Here is a 22,502-nt window from a genome sequence, read left to right as displayed (position 1 = left end):
CCTTACAATCTTCAAGATTCTGGAGCAGATTACAATCTTTAAGATTCTGGAGCAGATTCATCATATACGCGTTTCATCATGCAATTATTTCATGACGAACCAAATACATTATGCACCCGTTTCACTACTCATTATTCAATTACGCCATGAACCAGTTTCACCTTCATGAAACCTGTTTCATGTAAATTAATTTTCTTATTTCACTCCTGATTTGATGAATTCATTTCTTTAAGTCTTACAATCTTCAAGATTCTGAAGCTGATTACAATCTTCAAGATTATGGAGCTGATTACAATCTTCAAGATTCTGGAGCAGATTCATCATGTACCCATTTCATCATGCAATTATTTCATAACGAACCAAATACATTATGCACCCGTTTCGTTTTCCATTTCACCTACTAAATGGATCAACTAGACCATCAATGAAACGAGGTTCACCATGAAACCAGTTCACTACTCATTGTTCAATTACGACATGAACCAGTTTCACCTTCATGAAACCTGTTTCATGTACATTAATTTTTTTTATTTCAATCCTGATTTGATAAATTCATTCCATTATGTCTTACAATCTTCAAGATTCACCAGCAGATTCAATCATACCACAATATATTAAGTTCAAAATTTTAATATTATAATATAATTAAATATTTAAATATTATCATTTATAAAATTTCTTTTATTACATTTTCTTAATTAAGAATTATTAATAATTTCTATATTTAATAGAAAATATTGTAAATAACCGAAATACCCTTATTGATTAAATTTCATTTTTTTCAAATTAATAATTTCCTGTTGACCTTGTATACCATCTCATTGCTGAAAAAAAAAACAAGATTCCTTTTTCCGACGTAAATAGATTTGATCGGGGGTTGGGTAAGAACACCACTTAACTTTATTACATTTTACCACATTTTAAGATTCAAAATTATATTTGAAAATTTCGGACTCTGATCGATTTTGTTTTCCGGAAACCTCAGATTGAGACGGAATAAATCCTTGAAAGATATAAAAACATCTACTTGTAAACAACATTCTGCTTGAACAAATACGTCGTTTTCAAGATATTGAAAACTCTATATGAACATAGGATTTCAAACTTCAACACAAGCTTAATAACTCGCCAATTACACTGGCTTCTAATACCAAAGTCGATGAAGCATCGACCGTTTGTCTCCAGACGCAGCCAGCCATCAATCTATTAGTGCTAATACTACTTGATGAATGATGAAATTGCAGCACCAATTGAGTTGCTGCGCGAAGAACCATGATGGTGATGGTGAACCAATGAATGAGGTCTTCTCCACAAGGATTTTGGATTTTCAGGAAATAAGGAGGCACATAACTCCAAAACCATCGGGTTCTCATAACGCTGGTGAAGGTTCTCGTACAATTTGGCCTTCTCACTTGCATCTGCCAATTCCTGTAGTCACAACAACGATCACTTCAATAGGTTTTGTAGTGAAAGATGTCCACCAATTATATCAAGCTCGATTTCCCAATTTGAGAGCTACTAAAATTTTCTACCACATGAATACAATTCCTAATTTAGTACCCCGACCGCCCCCAAAATGCAACAATTTCCATTTCAGGACATGCCATGAGATTTATTCTTGTGCTCCATATTTAAATCAGAAGGTGAAACAGGGACACAACGAAAAGGTTGGCTGCCACCGGCATATAATAGCAAACACGACTACGAATTCAAGTAGAATTCAAGAAAAAAAAAAAGTTCAATTACCTTAGGCTTCTGATGTTCAACAACTGCAGTTTCATCCTCGTGCTGCATCAATTGTTCTTCATTATTTGCATCATCCTTGGTTGCATCGCCTGCTTCAGCCATTTGTACGCCTCCAGATTTACCAGGTAGCTGAGATTGTTCAGCTATCGCACTTTCTTTGTTGGTTTGGCATGGTGTCTCTTTCTCCTTTTCTGCTTGTTGCTTACTCTGATAACTGTTATGTATCTCCTTCTCCAGCTTCACTTCCTCTCCTTTATCTTCCATCTCAGCATCTGCATCTTGATTTTGTGAATTGTCTGTACTCGATGATGTATCATCGCCGTTAGGGCTCCCCACCACTGAAGTTCCCTAATAAATATTTAAAAAATGAAAAATAAAATCAGCTCCAAGTGGGTGTTTGGTACGCTAGACAAAATGGTACAAAAACTGGTCCCCACATTTGGCGCAACATTAGACTAGGACAGAGATTAACAAGCCACTAAAACCTGTTATATAGCTCATAATGCAACTTTTTAGTGAAGACATTATATTATTTGACTTGTAAACTTCGATTCCATGAGCAGTTGTGCAGCATACTATGCATTGTGAATGTTGTTGGTGCTGTTCACATTATATTGTATCTAAAACATGAAGATCCAGAAAGTTGGTGACTTCACTTACCTCAGTCTTGACCTCGTAGACCAGACCATCACTTGTTTCTGTCTGATCATCAGCAGGATGCATAATCTGCTCACGCTCCTGCCTGCGCCGCATCATGATACAAATAGCACATAGACAATCATCCTTGTGGCGCTTGACTCTGGAAAAAATGGAGAAACAATATAACATCAATTCTCTCTGAGGTCAAGCTTCTTATATTGGAACCGAAAAGTTGACAGAATAAAATGCTAATTCACTGGCAGTAGGCTTGCGTCACCCACTTTTCAACAAACCAGAGAATTGTCCAAGACCAACCACATTTACATCTAACGAATTACAGGCGACCAACCAAAGTAATTTTACATAAAGACAAAGAATACCCATGACGCTTTCGTGACTTATGTTTTAGGTGCCCACCCTTGCTGGTCTTCCCATGACTGGATATGTTGCCATCCTTCACGTCACCTGCAACGAAAATGACGTGCTGTGAGGAACTGAGACAATCATACTGTTACCACAACAGATTTCAGAACCCTAATAATGGTCTGAGGGTGATAAACGACTTGAATTGTTTGTAGATGTCGTGTGTCTAGATTGGAGTAAAGGAACCAAACCATAAGGGAAAAAAAAAAACAATCCGCACAAGTGCAGATACATCAACTTGAAGACGCCGTTCAATTGGACATCAAAATATATTCAACATAAATCAGCCAGCTGAGTGCATCCACATAGAACCTCACCACTGTGACCTTGCTGTTCATTATACAACCCTGCAGCAGTCCAGTACTTTGCAAAATTCTTTTTCACACGTTTCATGAGCTCCAAGATGTAATCGCCTTTATTATTGTACTTGTAGCAATTCTCCCATATATACTGCACATCCTTGTACACGTCCTCCGAATTCATATACTTAAGGCCATTTTCAAGGTTGCTGCATATGGTGCCGAAATCCATAGGTGTTTTGATAACATCAAAATAATCCTGTACAAATGAAAGGGGGGATATGAGTTCCGGAAATACTAATATACAATACCGATTCAAGAATAGTTGAGAAAAAAAACTAATAAGACAGCAAAAGCTAATATACTAGACCTTGCATAAAAACGACTACAATATACCACTACTATGTGCAGCAAAGCAAAGCTGTGAAAGTTTGATATTCATACATGTAAAACGACAGTTATATTCCTCTATGACAAAAAAGACAACATATGAAGACCTTGCTAAATAACAACACTGTACCACTACCACGTGCAGTAAAGTGACGCGGCGAAAGCTAGATATATATATATATATATATATATATATATATATATATAAATGTTCTTCTATGTCGAACAAAACAGCAGATGAATCTAAAAAAGAGATGACAACACATGTATAGTTTAGAATCTTCATAAAATAGTATCCCACTCCTGGAAAGTTGGAATAATAGGCCAATTAAATGTCTTCAAGAAGTCAAGCTTACAGGTATTCCCAGAGCAACAGGGTTCACTGGAACATTAAAAGGCTCTGCTGCATCCATTTTCATAATCTTCTTAACCACCTACAAAGGAACAGAATAAGACCATGATGAAGAATTACATTCAGATATACCATGAATATTATAAGGGGCTGTTTAGCAGTTGCTGAATGGTTTGATGCAGAATGATTAAGAGGCTCTCATGATATCGTGCAAAATGAAATATAATTATTTGGTAATTATTTACAATGAAATTAGGATACTGAATGGTTAAGAGAGGCCCATGATACAAAATCATTGAGAGGGTTTTAGAACCATTAAGAGGCAGACTTTTTTTGCCAAACAAGATTCACCTCTTAACGATTCAGAGGCTGCCTCTTAATGGAACTATTAAGAGGTAAACAAACAACCCCTAAGATGGATATTTCACATAAGCATCTTAACATAATACTCCCCCCACTTTTCCATTTTAGGTCAATAGGTATCTTAAGGTAATACCCCCTCCGTCCACAGAATTTGCAGCAGTTTCCGTTTTGAGGACGTCCCATTTATTTGCATCGCTTTTTTTGTATCATATCTTCAAGCTATAGATACCCGTATGCCCAGTCATCATTACAAATTATTTGTGCTTATGATTTGGTTCATGATTCTACGTCTTTTGAGTATTAAGGGTATTAGGAATTTGACACAATATTCACACTTAAGTTAGATTATCTGCTAGTCAAGCAATGCATTTCTTATGGGAAGAAGGGAAAAATAAACCAAAAAGAAGAAGATACGAATTAAAGGTACCTCAAGGGAAGCATGCAGTTCTTGCTTGTTGTATACAGAATCTCGAGAAAGTGACTCGGGCTCTTTCTGGTGTGATCTCTCTGCCTGGGCCACTCCAGCATTATTACAAGGACTCAAACTTGAGGTAAAATCCTTTGATGATTTTATTTTTATGCTCCCAGCCTTTTTTGCATGAGTCGCTGAAACACCTACATTGCTATCAGGCACTGAGTTGGCACTGTCTTCTACTTTGTCACTAACTACTTGTTTTTCAAGACCTATTTGCTGGCTACTCTTATCAGTATCACTGTGTGTATGTGCATCTGAAGAAGTGAGCTGGGTTTCTAATGCTTTTGAAGGTTTGATCTTGACTTTGACACGATTATAAACCAATCTCCCTACTGGCTTATCAATTGCTCCAGTTGAACTAACAGCTGCAGGTTTTTCTGGTTGATCAGTTCCTGTTGACGATGGAGTTTCAATATCCATTCTCGAGTTTGTCTCATCTTTCTCAACATCATCCGGACCAGATACATCTTCAGCACTTAAATTCACAATGTTTGGATCGGTCTCTGTTATGCCCACCTTAGGGGCCTTTTTTGATTTTCCCTTCTTTCCACGCTTGCGCTTCATGTTTATACTACCTCTATTTTATGGATATGAAGCTTCGTACAGCAGATCTTTATGTCCAACCAGATTGGGGACGCACTGAATGTAGAAATGTTTAAGATACAGCAAGCCTCCAATATTCTGATGAGATAGCAAAGTTCTAACAATCAGTGACCTTACAGACACCTTTGCAAGACATTTAGAGCAAATTGAAGCTTTTTGGATAATATGAAGAGGAATATAATGAGATTGCATGCACTCTAAAGTAGTAGTCCAAGAACAACTGCACAGCACACCAAAATAATAAAATAGTAGATAAATGACCACAGCAAATGGGTAGGCACAATGGCACATTGAAACGTAACGAAAGGAAAAACATTCATCCCTCCAACAATCGTCCATCTGAAAACGTATCCACCCTATCCCCACCCTCATGGCCTCAACCTCTAAATTATCTTTTTCCTATCAACTACCTATACCTGTTCAATTGCTCTAAGCCTACTTCGCCAATAACTCCTATCAATCGTGCCATAAAAAATGTCTAAGACCACCATGCGCATCCTAAACTACTCATCCCACATTCCCCTCAGCATGCCCCTCCTCCATGTCCCCTCTACCGTCGCACTTTAAATTCTCCTCATCGGTGCCGCATCAGTCTCCTACGAACGTCTCCAAACCATCGCAATCTTCTTTCTCTCAATTTTTATTGACAAGTGCCACTCCCAACTTTGCCCAGAAAACCTCATTTGGTATCCTATCTAACATGGTCCATCCAAATGTCTATCTTAGCATCTTCGTTTTCACAACATCTAACTTCCTCTCATGAGCCTTCTTAGTAGCCCAACACTCTGACCAATACAACATAGCTAGTCTGATGGCTACCTTTAAGAATATGGCCCTCTGTTTTAGTAGAATCTTCTTGTCCCACAACACCTCTAAGGCAACTCTCACCACCTTGCCTTTATGCAATGTGTTATGTCAACCTCGATTGGTTGAATAATAGAGCCTAAATACTTGAAGTTGACCCATTGGGGAACCCTCTGCCACCTAATATTGACTCCGTACCCATCATCAAATCGCCCCTACTGAAATTGCACCATATGTATTCTGTCTTATATCAGCGAATCTGCAAACCTTGTGATTCCAAGGCCACAATCCACTGCTTCAACCTCTTGTTCACCTCTACCAACCAGCATAACACCATACGCAAAGTCAAAGAAAGAGAGGTCAAGGAGAGGTTGGAGCAGTAAAGGGTATATAAAAAGGTTTTAATTGCTAGAATATATATTTAATAACCTTTTTCTTTCAATTTAACTAACTACTGTTTTATTGACATGTAGAGTGGTATACTAATACTTCTGTTATTAATAAATAAAATTTTTGGTAAGACGTAAAGAACTCCAAGATAATTCATCATTAATTAAAAAATTCTAATTCATTTGAAAACCTTTGTTTGGTCAACTAAGAGCAAAATGGTAATAAAGGGAAAGACGAAAGAAAAATAATGAAAAGTTGATACTTGTTCGAGACAATTTGCCCTTTCGACACAATCTCTTTCGAGCTCACAACAAACTTCATAATGTCTTCCAAAAAAAGATAGTTCATAGAGGTGACTTGTAATAATCATGTGATCTCCACAATATGTTTCTAATTTTTCATTTCTCTCTTGATCCTCTAGTTCACTAAACCTATGTGCATTTTCTAAGAGATAAACAACTTGCTTTAGATTTGTCAAATTGGTCACAATCAAACAAGATGCCTTTAAACCAAATTGTGGTTCATTGAGGACCACGTGGGGTATTAGTGAATATAACAAAACTGGTTCTTGCCATTAGTTGCCATTTATAGCTTAGAGAATAACTTTTCCTATTATAAAAAGTATAGCTTTGTGAGATCTTTTAGTTGTTTGTTTGAAGGATATGAAGATTGAATCTAGAACCCATACTAGTTCCATCTACTTACTTTTATAAATGATGGTGTGCATTTAACACACTACACACATAATGCAGGTTGTTTAACAACATTAACGTACCCCAACCATGATGACCTGTATAATCAAAGCAAGCTTGAATCTTTGCAACATATCATGTACTTGATTGTAGTTTTATGACTTTATCACTAACCTCTATTTCATGTTGTCTCTGCTTAACTAGGCCTACTAGATACCGTATAGTCATTTTTCAAACCACCTACTAAAACACGCCGTCATGTCTCCCTTGATGCTCAGTCCATTGAGCTTTTCTTAATTCATGGTTTATTGGTAAGGGTACAAATCAATAACCTACATAACATGCTGGTACTCTAAGCATACATTGAAATGTAAATTGATCTTCCTATGCAACTAAAAAACTCTCAATTCCTTCTATAACAACAAACTCATACAAATTTGAGTGAGACAAATACATAAAAATGTACTTACTTCATCTCTACCAAAAATATATGTTCCCAATACTAAAAGTTAAGCAACGGCATCAAATTAACGGGCATCCCATATTACTGTTAACTAACCCAGCTCTCCCCTCTATCCTCTTCTCTAAGAGAGCATTTGCGCTCATAAGTGCTCCCTTACTTGTATTTGATACTCAATACCTTTATGTATGTGTATTTTGTGTGCTTTTTCTCGATAATTGTTCTACTAACAGCACAGAAAATTTGTCAGCCAAGTTTAAGAAGTCATCTGCTTTCATTATTTCACACAACGCATGCCACGGATGTCGTTAGTGGTGTTGCAATTTAGTTTATATCTTCCCCAACTTGCACACCTGAAGGTGTAGTTAGTTCCTTTTCCTACAAACCCTGCTCTGGCTCTATCAACCAACAGATCTCCAACCACTACTCCCTAGAGGTATTTCGATACCCTTCATCCATCCACAGACCTACTTTTCCCCAAATCAACTTTTCCATGCCCCCAACTTCGAAACCTTCTACTGCAATCTTAGCAACTTAATCCGTCATGGTAAAATCATGTATTCTTCAAATCAACACAAGTCATAAAATTAGAGTAGATGACATTTAGAATGGAGCTCTCGTTTGAGCCTAGAACCTGCAGGCTGTAAATCATCGTATACGGCAATATAGGCAAACATGGTATCAAAAACATGCATAGATAAGAATCCCATTAAATTAAGATCGAATCCAGCATGAAATACAACAAAACAAAATATATGAGCAAAAACCATCTGTGACACGTGCTTAGGTCTTCAAATTTCAACGAACCTCAAAGAAGACAAACCAAAGTAAAAATTTCCCACATCATATAACAATTACAACCAAAATTGACCATGCGACTTCCATAACAAAAAGGAACAAACAGAAAAAAGAAAACACAAACCCTAAAACGCTGGAAAAAGAAATCAAGCTAAAAGCAGAGATTCATTGAGAAGAAAACACCACCTGAAGATTGATGGAGTGTGAGTGATCCTTAAACCTGCAGGGGGTTCCAATTTTCAACTATTCTTTCTCTCTTTCAATTTTTGAACGAGAATAAAAGGAGACGAATGAAAGGGGCTTTGACTTTGAGTGATAGGAGGGGCGTTTGAGTTTGACGGGGGCTTATTAAATAATGGGCCGGGCTTAATACTTCGAAATGGCCCATTAGTTTTCCTCCATGGGCTTATTTTTCTGTAAAGATTAGACTTAAAGATGCAACAAAATTTGACAAAAACTCTTAAAACTGTTTTTTATGCATAAAATATTGTTTATTGATGTATATTACTTAAAATTCAAGATTACAAGTAAATTGTACGTAAGTACAACTTATTAAAGCTTCATGTTCGAATTCGTGTAACTAATTGCAAATAAACATAATCAAATAAAAGATAAACATCTCATTTTAACTTTTTAAGTATAAAAAATCTAAAATGTAATAAAAATAATCATTGAGTTATAACAAAATACTTAATTATTATCTTTATCAAAAATTATATTATTAAACCAAAAAAATGAATTAAGGAAATACACAAAAATAATAAATTTTAAATAGCTAGTTTAATACCAATATCAATATTCTTTTTTCAAATTTTTATGATACATCTTCACATTTATATTTTATTCAAAAATAAAAACATTATATTTTTCTCAAAATTACATAAAACTGTATTATAACATTGATCGAGACAACAAACAAGTAAAACAAAACATCAAAATCGAGATGTATCTCGTTGCATTATGTCAGTACCCTTCTAGTATTATTTAATCAATATTTATGGTTTAGAAAAAATAGTACTTTGTCGTCTACCCGACACGGTAGGGGGTATGATATGCCCCTTCATTTATATTGACTTCGTAATTCTTATAAAATATTGATAACAAAAGTTTGTAACCTTTTTAATGTTATTAGTTTGTATTTGTGGGTTCGATTTTCCTATATCGTAAAAATAGATGGCATTTAAAAGTTTGGAGTAGAATTGTTTTAAAGTGAAATTCAAGGGGTTTATTGTGCCAACCTCTTAATCTAGTGTTAATATAAAAGAGGTTTTAGAGAAAATGAGAAGAATTTTGGAGTGAGATTGGGAGAAGAAGGAGAAGACGATGGAAGTCTTTTAGGGCTTCACATCTCGATTTCTTGGCATCTGGTCGTCGAATTAAGGGGCTGTTTACCAAACGTTTACATGGGTAAGTGCTTAACAAATCACATTACATTACCGGATGAATATGGTAAAGACCAACAATCTTACCCGGTAAGAACGAGACAAAGACCAAGAGTCTTACATGGTAAGTGAGGGCAACGACTCTTACCACGGTAAGTGCTTACCTGGTAAATTGTTGCATACGATGTCGTTTTGATGGACTAAAATCTTATCCGGTAAGTAAATAGTAGTGTTAATTTTGCCGGTAAGCACTTACTGAGTAAGTGTTTGGTAAACGACCCATAAGTTATTTATGTTTAAGGGGCTGCTTGTTTGGCTCTTAATGGTGACATTAAGAGCCAACCTCTTAATCGGTAAGAGGTAAGGGTTGTTTGGCAAAAAAAAGAGAACATCTTAATGGCTACAAAGGGCTCTTAACGATTTAGTGTTTAGGGCTCCCCTAAATGATTCAGAGGGGTCTTCTTCTATTTTTGCCCTCTCCTCAAACTTCAGCAGGCAACAGCCGCTGCTCCTCCCACCCTCCTTCCTCCTTCCTCCTTCCAATTGATCTCGCCTCCTCCCACGCCTCCCACCCTCCTTCTTCCTTCCACCTTCCTCCTTCCAATCGATCTCGCCTCCTCCCATGAGTTGCTGCCTCCCATGAATTGTTGTTGTGTCGCCTTCCACGAGTTGATTCAAATGGGTCTGCTGTGTCGATCGTTCCTCCCACCCTCGTTCCTTCTTCCTTCTTCTTTCTTCCACAACCCCCTTGATGTTGTATCGTTTCCCTGCTATCTCGTCTCCCTGTTCTTGCCATTTGCCTTGGCTTGTTCTTGGGTTAATGTCATGCTTGCACCAAATGCCATGACTAGTATATCTTTTACTTCATATTTAATTTTCTTGTAGGGGGAGAAGGGGGTAGGGAAGGGATCGATTGGAAAGGGGGTGGGGAAGGGATCGATTGGAAGTTTTTGTTTGTGGAAATGTTTCTGTTTCCATTTATTTATCTTCATCTTGTTAGTATATCTGATATATCTGGAAAATGTGGATGAAAAAATAGTTATGGGTGTTGCTACTACAGCTGTTTCGTTGACATTACAGTAAACCCTTGGCAATCAGAATGCTTAGATATTTGAGAACGAATCTGATAATTTATTATTAATTGTGGATGAAAGTTAAGGTGATCGAAAGTTGGGGTTGGACGGGTATATGATATACGTCTTGGTTTATCCAGTACTAAATCATACAGAGAGTTAAAATGGTAATGTATTGTCATTCAGAGAATAATTACCAAACAACCTTGTTTCATTCAACACTTAACCATTCTGACCTCTTAACTATTTTGCACTAAATCATTCAGCAACTGCCAAACAGCCTTTAAGTTTGATTTCTTGATAAATTTGATGTTTAGGTTGGTATTGAGTTCGATTGTTGGGTTTTTAGGGCACAAAATCTAGTTTTAGCGTTGTCACAGAGGACAACCATGTACATGTGTAATTTATGTGATAAACCCGTTTTTATGATGTATATAAATCCCTAATGTGTTATATCTTTCATATTTGATGCATTAGAACCTAAAATCCTTCAAGGATTGGAACAAATGGGTATTATAAATCTCGTTAGTAGAAGTGATTTGTTGGGTAAGTTTATTTCATGTTTAGAATAGTTTTGAGTTCATCTAAGGGGTTGTTTGTTTACCTCTTAATTGTTTCATTAAGAGACATCATCTGAATTGTTAAGAGGTGAATCTTGTTTGGCAAAAAAAAGTCTGTCTCCTAATGGTTCTAAAACCATCTGAATGATTTTGTATCATAGGTCTCCCTTAACCATTTAGCATCCTAATTTCATTGTAAACAATTATCAAACAATTATATTTCATTTTACACTATATAATGAGAGTCTCTTAATCATTCTTACCACTTAATTATTCTGTACAAAATCATTCAACAATTGTCAAACAGCCCCTAAGATGTTCATCATGAGTTTGAAGTTGAAAATTGTAATCTTTGACAATCTTTGAAAGTCAAAGTTACTTTGAAATCATTATGAAAGTGTTAAGATGTTTGATATGATTTGTTCCTTGGTATCATTAAGATGTTATCAGATGTAATGAAGAAGAAAATTTCCACCCAAGCATGTTTTTGATGGTAGATTAAAGGTTATGTTCAAAACAGTTATTTAAAAAAAAATCAAACTGTTTTTATTTAATTCTACAATTGAGTCATTTTATGCAAAATTAAGGATTGAAATTCGGTGGATATAGTTATGATAATTATATAAAGGTGCTACAATAATCTTATCAATGTTTCTTACAGGTTTTGATGGATTTTCAAAGTTAAAGAATGTTTGGTTCGGTTTGACTTAAAATATGAAAGCTTATGCATCAGTTAGTTTTTAAGTGCTAAATGAATGTGTGAACCTTCTAAACATATTTTAAAATGTATGTTAAGCATGTTTTGAGGATTAGAATGTAAGTCTAGAGCCTCAGAAAAAATAGGAGCAAGTCACTGGATTTAAGTTAATTCGATGCTTAAAGTTGTAAAAATTATATAAAATCACTCGTAACTCGGATTTAGACGAGTGCTACCTTTATGGAACTGTTGAGAAGTCTTCTACAATCGATATGCTTTGAGCATGAGGTAATTTGGGCTACAGATAGGTCAAAAAATGGGTTTTGCAGAGCTATCTATTTTAGACGCAAATAATTGTTTATTTATTTTAAACCCATGTATGAAAAGGTTCAAATTCCATTTTTAGTGGTACTTGATGGTATATTAAGACAATGAAGTTGTCTAAGTATTGATATGAGAATCATATATGGATTGTTTAGGTGGCATGGCGGATAAACAAGTTGTGCACCGGCAGGATCTCAACTAAATAGGCTAAGTTGAGTTTCAAGTAGATTTTAATGGGGTGCACGTCAAAACGTAATTACTTTTATATGACTTATCTTTGTTGGACATATTTTGGTGCTTAAACTGGTGAATGCATGATTTTAAACGAAGTTATGAAAGGAGGGTATTAATGTTTTATACAAAGTGACTTTATACATATTAAACACGTCTTGTTTCTTTGATAAAGTAAATGGGAAATACTTTAGTGGATTGAAAATACTTTAAACAAGCATGCTTTGTAACCAAAAGATGAGAATCATCACTTTGTATATATGGGGCAACATGAGTTATTTATTTACTCACTGTTATGAATATAGTAGATCCGGATCTGGAGACTTATGGTCACCCTCTTTGTTGTGTTAGTATTAGGGTCGCTCCCTTTACAGTTAGATGGGTTGCTCTCATCGGTGATGTATTAGAGTACCGTGCATGGATATATGTGCCAGATACTCGGCTAATAGGTATAGTGTCAGGTGAACACCTTGCACAATGGTGATTATACCAGAATTAGCCTAACAGATAAGTGGACTGTTGGGAAGTGCTCCTCCATTGATTCTGGTTGTAATAGGCCACCTCTATATTGTGATATCCATATAAATTTATAAATATGATTGATCGCAAACTTATATTGTTTTGGATGAAATTAACATGTGTTTGACATGTCACATCGATCATATGTAAATCATGTTGTTGTTTTTTTTAAAGTATATAAATTACTTGAACTATTTTATTGTGAAAACTCTTAAACTCATCAGGCATGTAGCCTGATTTGTTTTGTCTGTCGACATGCATCTCAGGAAATCGTTCAAGTGATTGTGCTAGCAAACATTTGATTATTTTAAGGCTAGCAGGTAAGCTCGTTGGATGATGCTATACTTGGAACTTTTGGAAGGTTAATCTAGTTTGGTGAAGGTATTTTGGGACTTAATGAATGTAGCATCATACCTTGTAAATAGTCGTCTTTATAAAGACCAATTAGTAAATGTGGCATTTTGTATAGCCATTTATTTTGAAAATTTTACTTCAGCAAAAATGTTTACAGGTTATAAAAAATGGCAAAACATGACTTTACGAATGACTCATGCCGAATTCTTGCAAGAAATTATAATCTACAGTTAGAGTGTTATATATACTGATATTGTAGGTGAATGGCATTTCTTGTTTGTGTTTTACTTTTTAGTTTACTTTTTATTCGTTTCCTAAAATGTTTATATATGAATGTAAAGCTTAATCTCGATGATGCGTACTAAAATATATCAAAGAGTTATCTTTGAATTGGTATAAGAGTTAGTTATGGGGTTTTTCCCTTTTTTCCGGTAGTGGCATCAGTCATGCCACCATCGTCGCAAACGAAAGTCTGCCACAGTGATCTAGGAGCCCTGTGTGGAAGGGTTCTTGCTAAACGGATGAAAGATACGTCATGTCAAATCCTGCCACCACCAGTCTCACCATCTTCACATCTCGTCACCACCACCAGTCTCACCATCTCTAGATTCCAGATCTTAGTTCGTCATCATATTTCCTTCCAACTTCAAGTCATCATAGAATTTATTTGTAACCAAATTAAAGTTCCTATAAGAAAATCTCAACTTTCTTCACTATATATATATATATATATATATATATATATATATATATATATATAAATATATATATATATATATATATTTAAAGAAAAGATATATCTCGTCGAAATAGTGATATTATTCGAAAGCTAATGTTTTGCTTTAATGGGAAACACAAACAATCCATTTTAACAATTACAACTTTAAAATACTTATTCTATATAGAATTTCATCAATATTTATCGTTGGACTGAACTATCTCTTGTTTTGTACCCTTTTGTTACTCGTCTACATAATCGATGCTAGGGGTTCTCAAAAACCCGACCAACCCAATCCAACAACACAAAATAACTCAACCCGAAGCAACCCGATGTCTAATCGAGTTGTAAATTTGTCAAACCGTAGGTATTGGGTTGATATCGAGTTACTATTATTTGAACCCAACCCAACCCGATGAACTCGATATCCTTTTATTTCTTCGATTTAATATGATTGTTGAATTTCTATTAATATGTACATTAGACAATTACACTATCATGTATGCTCTTCATATACACATATTTTCAATCTATTCATATCTTTATATAATTCATTCGTATATATGTTCAGTAACTGTGAATATATATTTATATAAATTGAGAAAATTAACTGAATGTGATATACGTAAGAAGTATGGATAAGTTGTATCAAATGATTGATTATGAAAAAGAAATTATGAATAGAGAAACAACATATTCTAAGTTAGAATAATATTTTAATGTACGAAAGTATCAACCCGACTAACCCGCATGGGTTAGGTTGCACTTTGGTTTAGGTTGGATTGAGTTAAGATTTTTCAAACCGCAAGCATTAGGTTGAGTTGTTCAAATGTTTTCAACTCGATCAACCCAACCCATGAACACCCCTAGTCGATATAACAAAAACAAAATTAGTCATTTGAGTAAGACTTGCAATATGTTGATTTGCATTGCTTCATTAAGGCATATAAAATACAATACATACATTCACATGCATATAAACAAAAAGAATACACATCAAGGTTGCAAAGGTTCTCTTATGTCTATCCAAAGGCCACACTCTATAACCAACTAAATTTACTAATTTACCCCTCATCTTCTATGTTATAATTCATAAAGTAACACAGAGAGATACGTTGATAACCCTCTTGCACATTTCATGTTTGTAGCAAAACCCTGAAGCCAATTTTGGAAAGTTAAACAAAAAACCCGACTTTCTAAACCAAAAGATCTTGCCCGAGCTTCGGGAAAGTTATATCTTTATCAAGTTTCTTCGGTTGAAGAAAAACAATTGAAGACGACGAGGTTTGGTTCTCTGGCGAGTCTCGTGGGAATTCTGAGAGCATTTGGACAACCTCTCTCATTGTCGGTCTTTCTACACTGTTTTCTTGAATGCATAACATGGCAATAAAGAATAAGTGCATCGCTTCATCTAGCGGAACATTCACCAACCTCGAGTCGAGAATGCAGTTGACTTCTTCTTTTCGACATCTGGTCGATGTTCTAGCCCACTGTACAATATCTACCCCGTCACCAAATCCTCCCACTGGACGCTTCCCTGTAATCAGTTCAAGAAGTACAACCCCGAAACTATAAACATCGCTCTTCTCATCCACCCTTAAAGTGTAAGCATATTCTGCAAAAAAAAAAAAAACACATATTTTATTAGCATTTACAATTCCAAGGAATTTATAAATCATTTTCACATCTAAGAAACAATAAGATTTAAATTTATAAAAAAATATTATATTTATTTTGATAAAAAAAGACGTTTAATACGTGGAAAATGAGGTGGAAATGAGTCAGCTTTTGCAACACAAGAAGAGACGTGGATCTGTTATCAGATTTTTGTTGTGTTGAGTTGCGGTCTGTGTCAGATTTTGACTCCGACGGATCCCACCGTCCATTTTCTCTAGCAGTGATTCGGTGAGGTTACCTATAAAATTCTCTTGCCATGTACCTACAAATCCTACGTCCTCCGTTTATTTCATCTCTCTAGCATAAATCACGGGTGTCGTTCATACGACACGTTACTTTCACAAGCCCCAGCTACTATCTGCTACACCACCACCACACCTTTAACTCTACACCAACCTTATAATCTATTTTCTGCCAATTATAATCCATCCTAAAATACTTTTACATTTTTATTTTAGAATATTATCTGCATTTTCAAAACTAAAATCCTCACTTCTCAAATTTATTTTTAATTATAAAATAAATAAATAAATTATTTCTCTAAAATAAATTACCATTTAATTAATTAAATATATAATAATTACATATTTTTCATTGCCAACATTTATTTTGGAATGTAGGTCGTATGATTTAATTTATACTTGTAACTAAAATACGTACCAGGAGCAATGTAACCATATGAACCCGCAATTGCGGACATGCATTCGGATGCGCCACCATCAACTAGGTACTTTGCGAGCCCGAAATCAGCTACGTGAGCTTCGTAACTCGAGTTCAGCAAAATATTATTAGATTTGACATCTCGATGCACAATCAACGGCGAGCAATCATGATGTAGGTAGCACAACCCTCGAGCTGCTTCTATTGATATTTTGTACCGTAGATGCCATCCGAGAATGCCGCCCTTAATTTTAGCATGTAATGCCTCTCCTAAACTCCCGTTTCGCATGTACTCGTACACGAGAAGGTTGGTGTCCTTGTTCGAGCAAAATGCCAGTAGTCTCACGATGTTTCTATGCCGAATGTTGCCCAAGGTTCGTATTTCTGCTCTGAACCCATGGTCATGAGTCGTGTTTCCAAACCCAACAAGCTTTTTTACTGCGATTTCAGTCCCGTTTGGCATTTTGCCGTGGTAGACAATTCCGGCTCCGCCTCGCCCTATCACATTACCATCTTTGATGCATTCAAGAACGTCGGCAATTGTGAATTCGAGCTTTTGGAATGATGTCATCTTCCAAGCATCTGAACCCGATCTTCTGAATGACTTGGCTTTGATCATAGCTGCAGCCGCAAAAACTAGCGAGCAAATAAGAAGACCGAGAGCGAAAATTAACTTGAACCTTCCGGGCTTTTTGTTAGCGGAATTGGTGATTCCACTCACATTGCAAGGATTGTTCAGCAATTCGCCACAAAGCTGTGGGTTACCCACGAAGGAGGAAGCGTTGAAAAACGCAAATTGACCCGATTCAGGTAGTTTACCCGAGAGATCATTGAACGAAAAATCAGCGATTGTGAGACTTTTCATGATTGCGATGGATTTAGGAATGGAATCATTCAGGTGGTTTCTTGAGACATTAAAGTAGTTCAAGATTCGGATACTTGAAACCTCCGTTGGAATTGAGCCAGAAAGATCGTTTTGGCTCAAATCAAGATAAGTGAGATGGAGACAGTTTCCGATATCCGGTGGGATTTCACCGGAAATGGAGTTCCCACTTAAGTCGAGCTTTGAGACCTGGTGGAGTTGACCGATAGACGTCGGAATTGGGCCAGAGAATCTGTTTCCGGCGAGTAAAAGGATTTGGAGGGAAGAGAAATTCGAAAGAGAAAATGGCAGATAACCCGAGAGTTGATTATTCGATAAATTCAGCTGACTTAATTTAACTGGTCTTGAAGAAGGATTCCAGTTGTCAGAAAGATTACCGGACAAGTAATTGCTCTGCAGCTCCAGTAAATTTAACTCCGGCAAGTACATGAGTCCTGCCGGAATGCTACCATTCAAGTAATTCTCCCCTAATCTCACTCTAACAAGGCTCGAACAAGTACCCAAATCCTCTGGAATCGATCCAAACAAGAAATTTTTCAGGAGAATCAAGATTCTGAGCTGATTAGAGGCACACAGATCACGAGGGATAGTACCGGTGAGCTTATTGGTCGACAAATCGAGCTCACGAAGATTACGATTCCGGCCAAGATTCTCTGGTATCACACCCGTGAAATTGTTACTCCAGAGACCAAGTGTCTGCAAGTCCGGAAAGTCTGCAACGAAATCCGGTATCGACCCATGTAACCTGTTCATGAACAGATTCAAGAGCTTTAGATTCTTGAGATTTCCGAGCTCATTTGGGATTTCGCCGGAGAATGCGTTGGCAGAGAGGTCAAGATTCACAAGACGTGTTAGATTCCCGAGTTGCCTTGGAATTTGACCGGAAAGGAGATTGATGTGCAGGAAAATGGTGTCGATGGAATGCAAATTCCCAAGCTCCGGTGGGATTGGTCCGTCTAATTCACATGATGAAAGATCCATGTGAACTAGATTCACCAATTTCCCAAATTCCTCCGGAATCCCACCTTCAAACACATTGTAATAACCCATATAAATCTCTTTCAAGTTGGTAAGATTACCCAACTCCGCCGGAATTCTTCCATGGAGGTCATTTCCTGCGAGTGATAAGTATTCCAAAGTAACCATTCTCCCATAGCTCTCCGGAATTTTCCCATAGAAATAATTCCCACCCAAGTCCAGATACTTGAGTTTCTTGAGGCTCGTGATTCCAGTAGGCAGTGGGAACGAGAAATTGTTGTTGTACACATCAAAAACTTCCAAATTTGGCAGGCTTAAGTAATTCCATTCCAACCCACCACTGAAGGCATTATTCGATAGGTTTAGAAACCGGAGAGAAGTCAAATTGGAGAGATTGATTTCTCCGGTGAAGTTATTGCCGTCGAGAGAAAGTTGTTCAAGATTGTCAAGAGACAAAATAAGAGGGGAAACAGAGCCATGGATTCTCATGTTTGACAAATCGAGTGAAACCACTCTGTTTTGTAAGCATTTAATTCCAGCCCATGAGCAAATTGAAGTAGGGTTAGAAGAATTCCAAGTGTCCAAAGCAAAAGGAATGGAATCAAAGCCTTGTTTGAGAGCGACTACGGCATCAAAATCAGTGGATACAGAAGAAGCAAGCAAAAAACATAGTGTTGTGATTACGACCAACAAAGACAACATTTTTTTGTGGGTTTTTTGTTTTGTTAATTTCTATGGGGAATTAGTTTGGAAGGATTTGTAGAAGAAACAAAATGATTTATGGGGTGGAATGGAAATGGATTTCTTGAAAAGGAATGGAAAAGTGAAGGGAATCTGAGAAACTTGAAGGATCAAAGAATCAAGCATCTTCAAAGAGAGTCTTGAAATTCAAGGAAGAAGCTAAACCCCTCCTTTTCCGCCTTTCTCTCTCTCTCTCTCTCTCTCTCTCTCTCTAAAAGTGGTGAGTAATGGAAAAAGGAATGGAATTGGTATTCCAGAGTCTATCAAGACCTTCTTTAAGCAAAGGTGATAGAGAGAGGAAAGGAAACAAAACAGCCGTTGGGCAACAGAAATTTAAAGTTTGAGAGTGGTAATTCATTCTTGTTTACCCCTAAAACCACTTGTACCTTATGCATAAAGAGTTGTACACTTGTTTGGATTTTGGGATGTTTGAGTCTGGCAAATGATGGGTTTTTGGGATTAGGAGCAAAGATAAAGTTGATTCTATCTATCTATCTATCTTTATACTTTAAAGTGACAAAAATACCCTTTAGCTTTAATCAAAGGGTAGCCATCTTTACTTTGAATGAGGGTAGTAGGATAGGGAAAACAAGAGGTGATGAAATTTGCACTTTGGGTCATCAACAATGGCTGAATGGTCACTTTTTATGTCATCATTGATGATGATGAACATGTATGCATGTATGGTGGTGACTCACATATACAATATTACATAACATAATGTAAAAGTATGTTTCAAGGGTTGATGATGATGGTGGCTGATCATATGTGTCATTAGGCCATGTTTGTCCCAATTCATCATCATCATCAAAAATTATATTAGGGTAAATCATTTTGCCAACAATAATTGACATAATAAGAGGTACTACTGACATCACTTTAAACCGAAATACCTAAGATTAGTTATAAGACTGTGTAGGTTATGTCTTTTATCCTTTTTTTAGCTCGAGATTTGACAAACTCACGCACATTAGTATTGTTGTCGGAAAATCCACCTCTTTGTTCATCACGCGAGTTTACTTAATTCATGCATCATCTGATGTCATATCTTACGATATAGACCTAAAACGACAATTAATTTGGAATCCATAATATAAGATAAAAGAAACCATGTGTGGGACAAACATGGCTCGGTGATCTTCGTACCAATCATTATAAACACGATCTAGATAAACACTATAATGGGCTATAAGCATTTGTGGTATTTTCACGCTATGCCAAGTCTTCCCGTATCTTTTTATAGCCCACAGATCCCATTTCTAATCATTAAACACGATCTTACCCTCGATTTTTGTCAACGTCATCTTTCTTTAGCCCTCAACTAATCATTAAAAAACGACCTTATTCCAACCATTTTTAAGTATCTTTATTGATCCCAGAAGCAATTATTAACGATGATGTTATTTCCATTTTTCTTGACGTCTCTTTATGTAGTCCCCAAGGTAATTATGAACGACGATGATTCCAGATTTTCTTTGAGTATGTTTAGTGTAGTCCCGATTGTTAATTATCAAGGACGACTACAAAAAGAAAAAGGTGGTAAATTTAATCAATAAATAAATGTTGCATGAACGAAGAAAAAAAAAGCAAAGTACAACCTCGAAACGAGTTTGTGATGTTTGTTTATGTATGGCACATGTACCCCAACTATTTGGGTATAGAGACAGAATTTTGTGTATTTATAGGTAGTTGCGTAATGCATGCAAACCTTAAAATTAATGGGTGTTTCTTTTGAAATAGATTTGGGTAAATCTTTCTGGAAATTTATAATTACAACTATTATTTATTTATTTTAAAATTGAAAGAAAAATATGATTCTTATAAGATCAAATTAAATGTTAGACAGTTGAGATTTATTTCCATCTTCTTAATTTTTTTGTCATTCTTATATATATACACATACATACCATACACACACACACATATATATGCCAGGTTTTGTGAAAAACTGTAAAAGAACCTAATAAGCACTCATTTGTACAGTATGTACATGTGCATACAAGTAATTTGTTCAATATGTACATATTCATAACATGCATAAAAAATAAAAACCAAGTAACATCATCAATTACTTGTATGCACATGTGCATACCATATAGATAAATGGCTAATTAGTGTTCCTTAGTTTTTCATTTTTTTGGGTTTTTTCCTGAACTTCACACTATGTGTGTGTGTGTATATATATATATATATATACATATATAGGCATGTTCAATGGAAAACCGAAGTTCCATTGTGAAGCGGGGGACAAAAGAAAGCGCACCACGTGTCCCGGACATTCATGGGTTATTCATCATGCATGAATTGTATCATTTATCATGAATGGTGTATACACTAATCACTAACGGTTATATTTATTATTCATGATGAATGTGGACAACCAGTTACACTCTCCTTTGTCCCCCACTTCACAACTGAAAAAAGATTTACAATTGAACTAACGTAAGTTCAAATAAGAACCATACATATTTTGAAAAGTGTGAGAACAACTATATATATATGTGTGTGTGTGTGTGTATATATATATATACATACATACATATATATATATATATATATATATAGTATTAGGAACCCCCGAAAAAATAAGTAAACTGATGAAGACCCTAATAACTATTTATCTACATGGTATGCAAATGTACATATACAAGTAATTGAAGATATTTCTGGTTTCAATGCATATGTGTATGCTATGTACATTTGCATAAATGACAAATTTCTTGTGTGTGTGTATATCTATCTATCTATATATATATATATATATATATATATAGGCCTTCATTTAATAACTCATAAAATTGTGATAATCTTGAGAATTGATGCATCATGTATAATTTCATGTGATTCCTTCTACGACTTAAATTTAACATATTTCACAACATGAACATTTTTTATGTATTGTCAACAAAATACAACTAAAAAAATACCTAAGAATGAATATATATATTTTACACTGAAACCAAAACCAACAAATTGCGGTACACAAGCAATTCTAGTACCATAACTAATTATTAGGGTCTTGTTGTAATGGAGCATGGAAAACTAGGGTTTTTTTTTTACCATTTTTTAATAAATTGAAAATTAGGAGTAGGTATGTGCATAGACATATATAAAATATAAGGTTGGGAGGATGGAAAGATGTGTATGGACTGCAAGCAACAAACAATGTGATGACAGTAGAAGTGTGTGTAAGAAGTGAAAAAAGATGATTATAATTCATTGATCATTACAATGTTTTTTTTTCATCCTCATTGCATCTTGCTGCAAAAGA

At 35.7% G+C, this 22,502-nt stretch overlaps 2 protein-coding genes across 2 annotated transcripts; both read right to left on the bottom strand.

Annotated features, from left to right (window-relative positions):
• Nucleotides 1–1,001: 1,001 nt before the first annotated feature.
• On the bottom strand, nucleotides 1,002–8,705 carry LOC112507851 (bromodomain-containing factor 1). The gene is made up of 8 exons (XM_025112584.1): nucleotides 8,621–8,705; nucleotides 4,640–5,368; nucleotides 3,854–3,931; nucleotides 3,126–3,366; nucleotides 2,766–2,850; nucleotides 2,407–2,545; nucleotides 1,747–2,094; nucleotides 1,002–1,428 (listed from the first exon to the last, which is right to left on the bottom strand). The coding sequence occupies exons 2-8, from the start codon at nucleotides 5,249–5,251 to the stop codon at nucleotides 1,219–1,221; spliced, it is 1,713 nt and encodes a 570-aa protein (XP_024968352.1). The 5' UTR covers nucleotides 5,252–5,368; nucleotides 8,621–8,705; the 3' UTR covers nucleotides 1,002–1,218.
• Nucleotides 8,706–15,207: 6,502 nt separating this feature from the next.
• Nucleotides 15,208–19,192, bottom strand: LOC112507460 (leucine-rich repeat receptor-like serine/threonine-protein kinase BAM3). Its single transcript, XM_025112058.1, has 2 exons — nucleotides 16,630–19,192; nucleotides 15,208–15,907 (listed from the first exon to the last, which is right to left on the bottom strand). Exons 1-2 carry the CDS (start codon nucleotides 19,190–19,192, stop codon nucleotides 15,489–15,491), a joined length of 2,982 nt encoding a protein of 993 aa, XP_024967826.1. The 3' UTR covers nucleotides 15,208–15,488.
• Nucleotides 19,193–22,502: the final 3,310 nt, after the last annotated feature.

Source organism: Cynara cardunculus (assembly GCF_001531365.2).
Source record: "Cynara cardunculus var. scolymus isolate 2C chromosome LG 2, CcrdV1, whole genome shotgun sequence".
Classification (NCBI taxonomy): domain Eukaryota; kingdom Viridiplantae; phylum Streptophyta; class Magnoliopsida; order Asterales; family Asteraceae; genus Cynara; species Cynara cardunculus.
Note: the sequence above shows the minus strand (reverse complement) of the source record. Positions and strands in the feature narration are given on the sequence as shown.

What these genes read in the sequence shown, in the direction of transcription:
- LOC112507460 (XM_025112058.1), bottom strand. Translation starts at nt 19,192, where the DNA reads ATGTTGTCTTTGTTGGTCGTAATCACAACACTATGTTTTTTGCTTGCT. An exon ending in ATATGGTTACATTGCTCCTG is followed by an intron (nt 15,908 to 16,629) that starts GTACGTATTTTA and finishes TTTTTTTTGCAG; the next exon opens with AATATGCTTACACTTTAAGG.
- LOC112507851 (XM_025112584.1), bottom strand. Translation starts at nt 5,251, where the DNA reads ATGAAGCGCAAGCGTGGAAAGAAGGGAAAATCAAAAAAGGCCCCTAAG. An exon ending in AAGTCACGAAAGCGTCATGG is followed by an intron (nt 2,546 to 2,765) that starts GTATTCTTTGTC and finishes CATTTTTTCCAG; the next exon opens with AGTCAAGCGCCACAAGGATG. An exon ending in TTGAACATCAGAAGCCTAAG is followed by an intron (nt 1,429 to 1,746) that starts GTAATTGAACTT and finishes TTGTGACTACAG; the next exon opens with GAATTGGCAGATGCAAGTGA.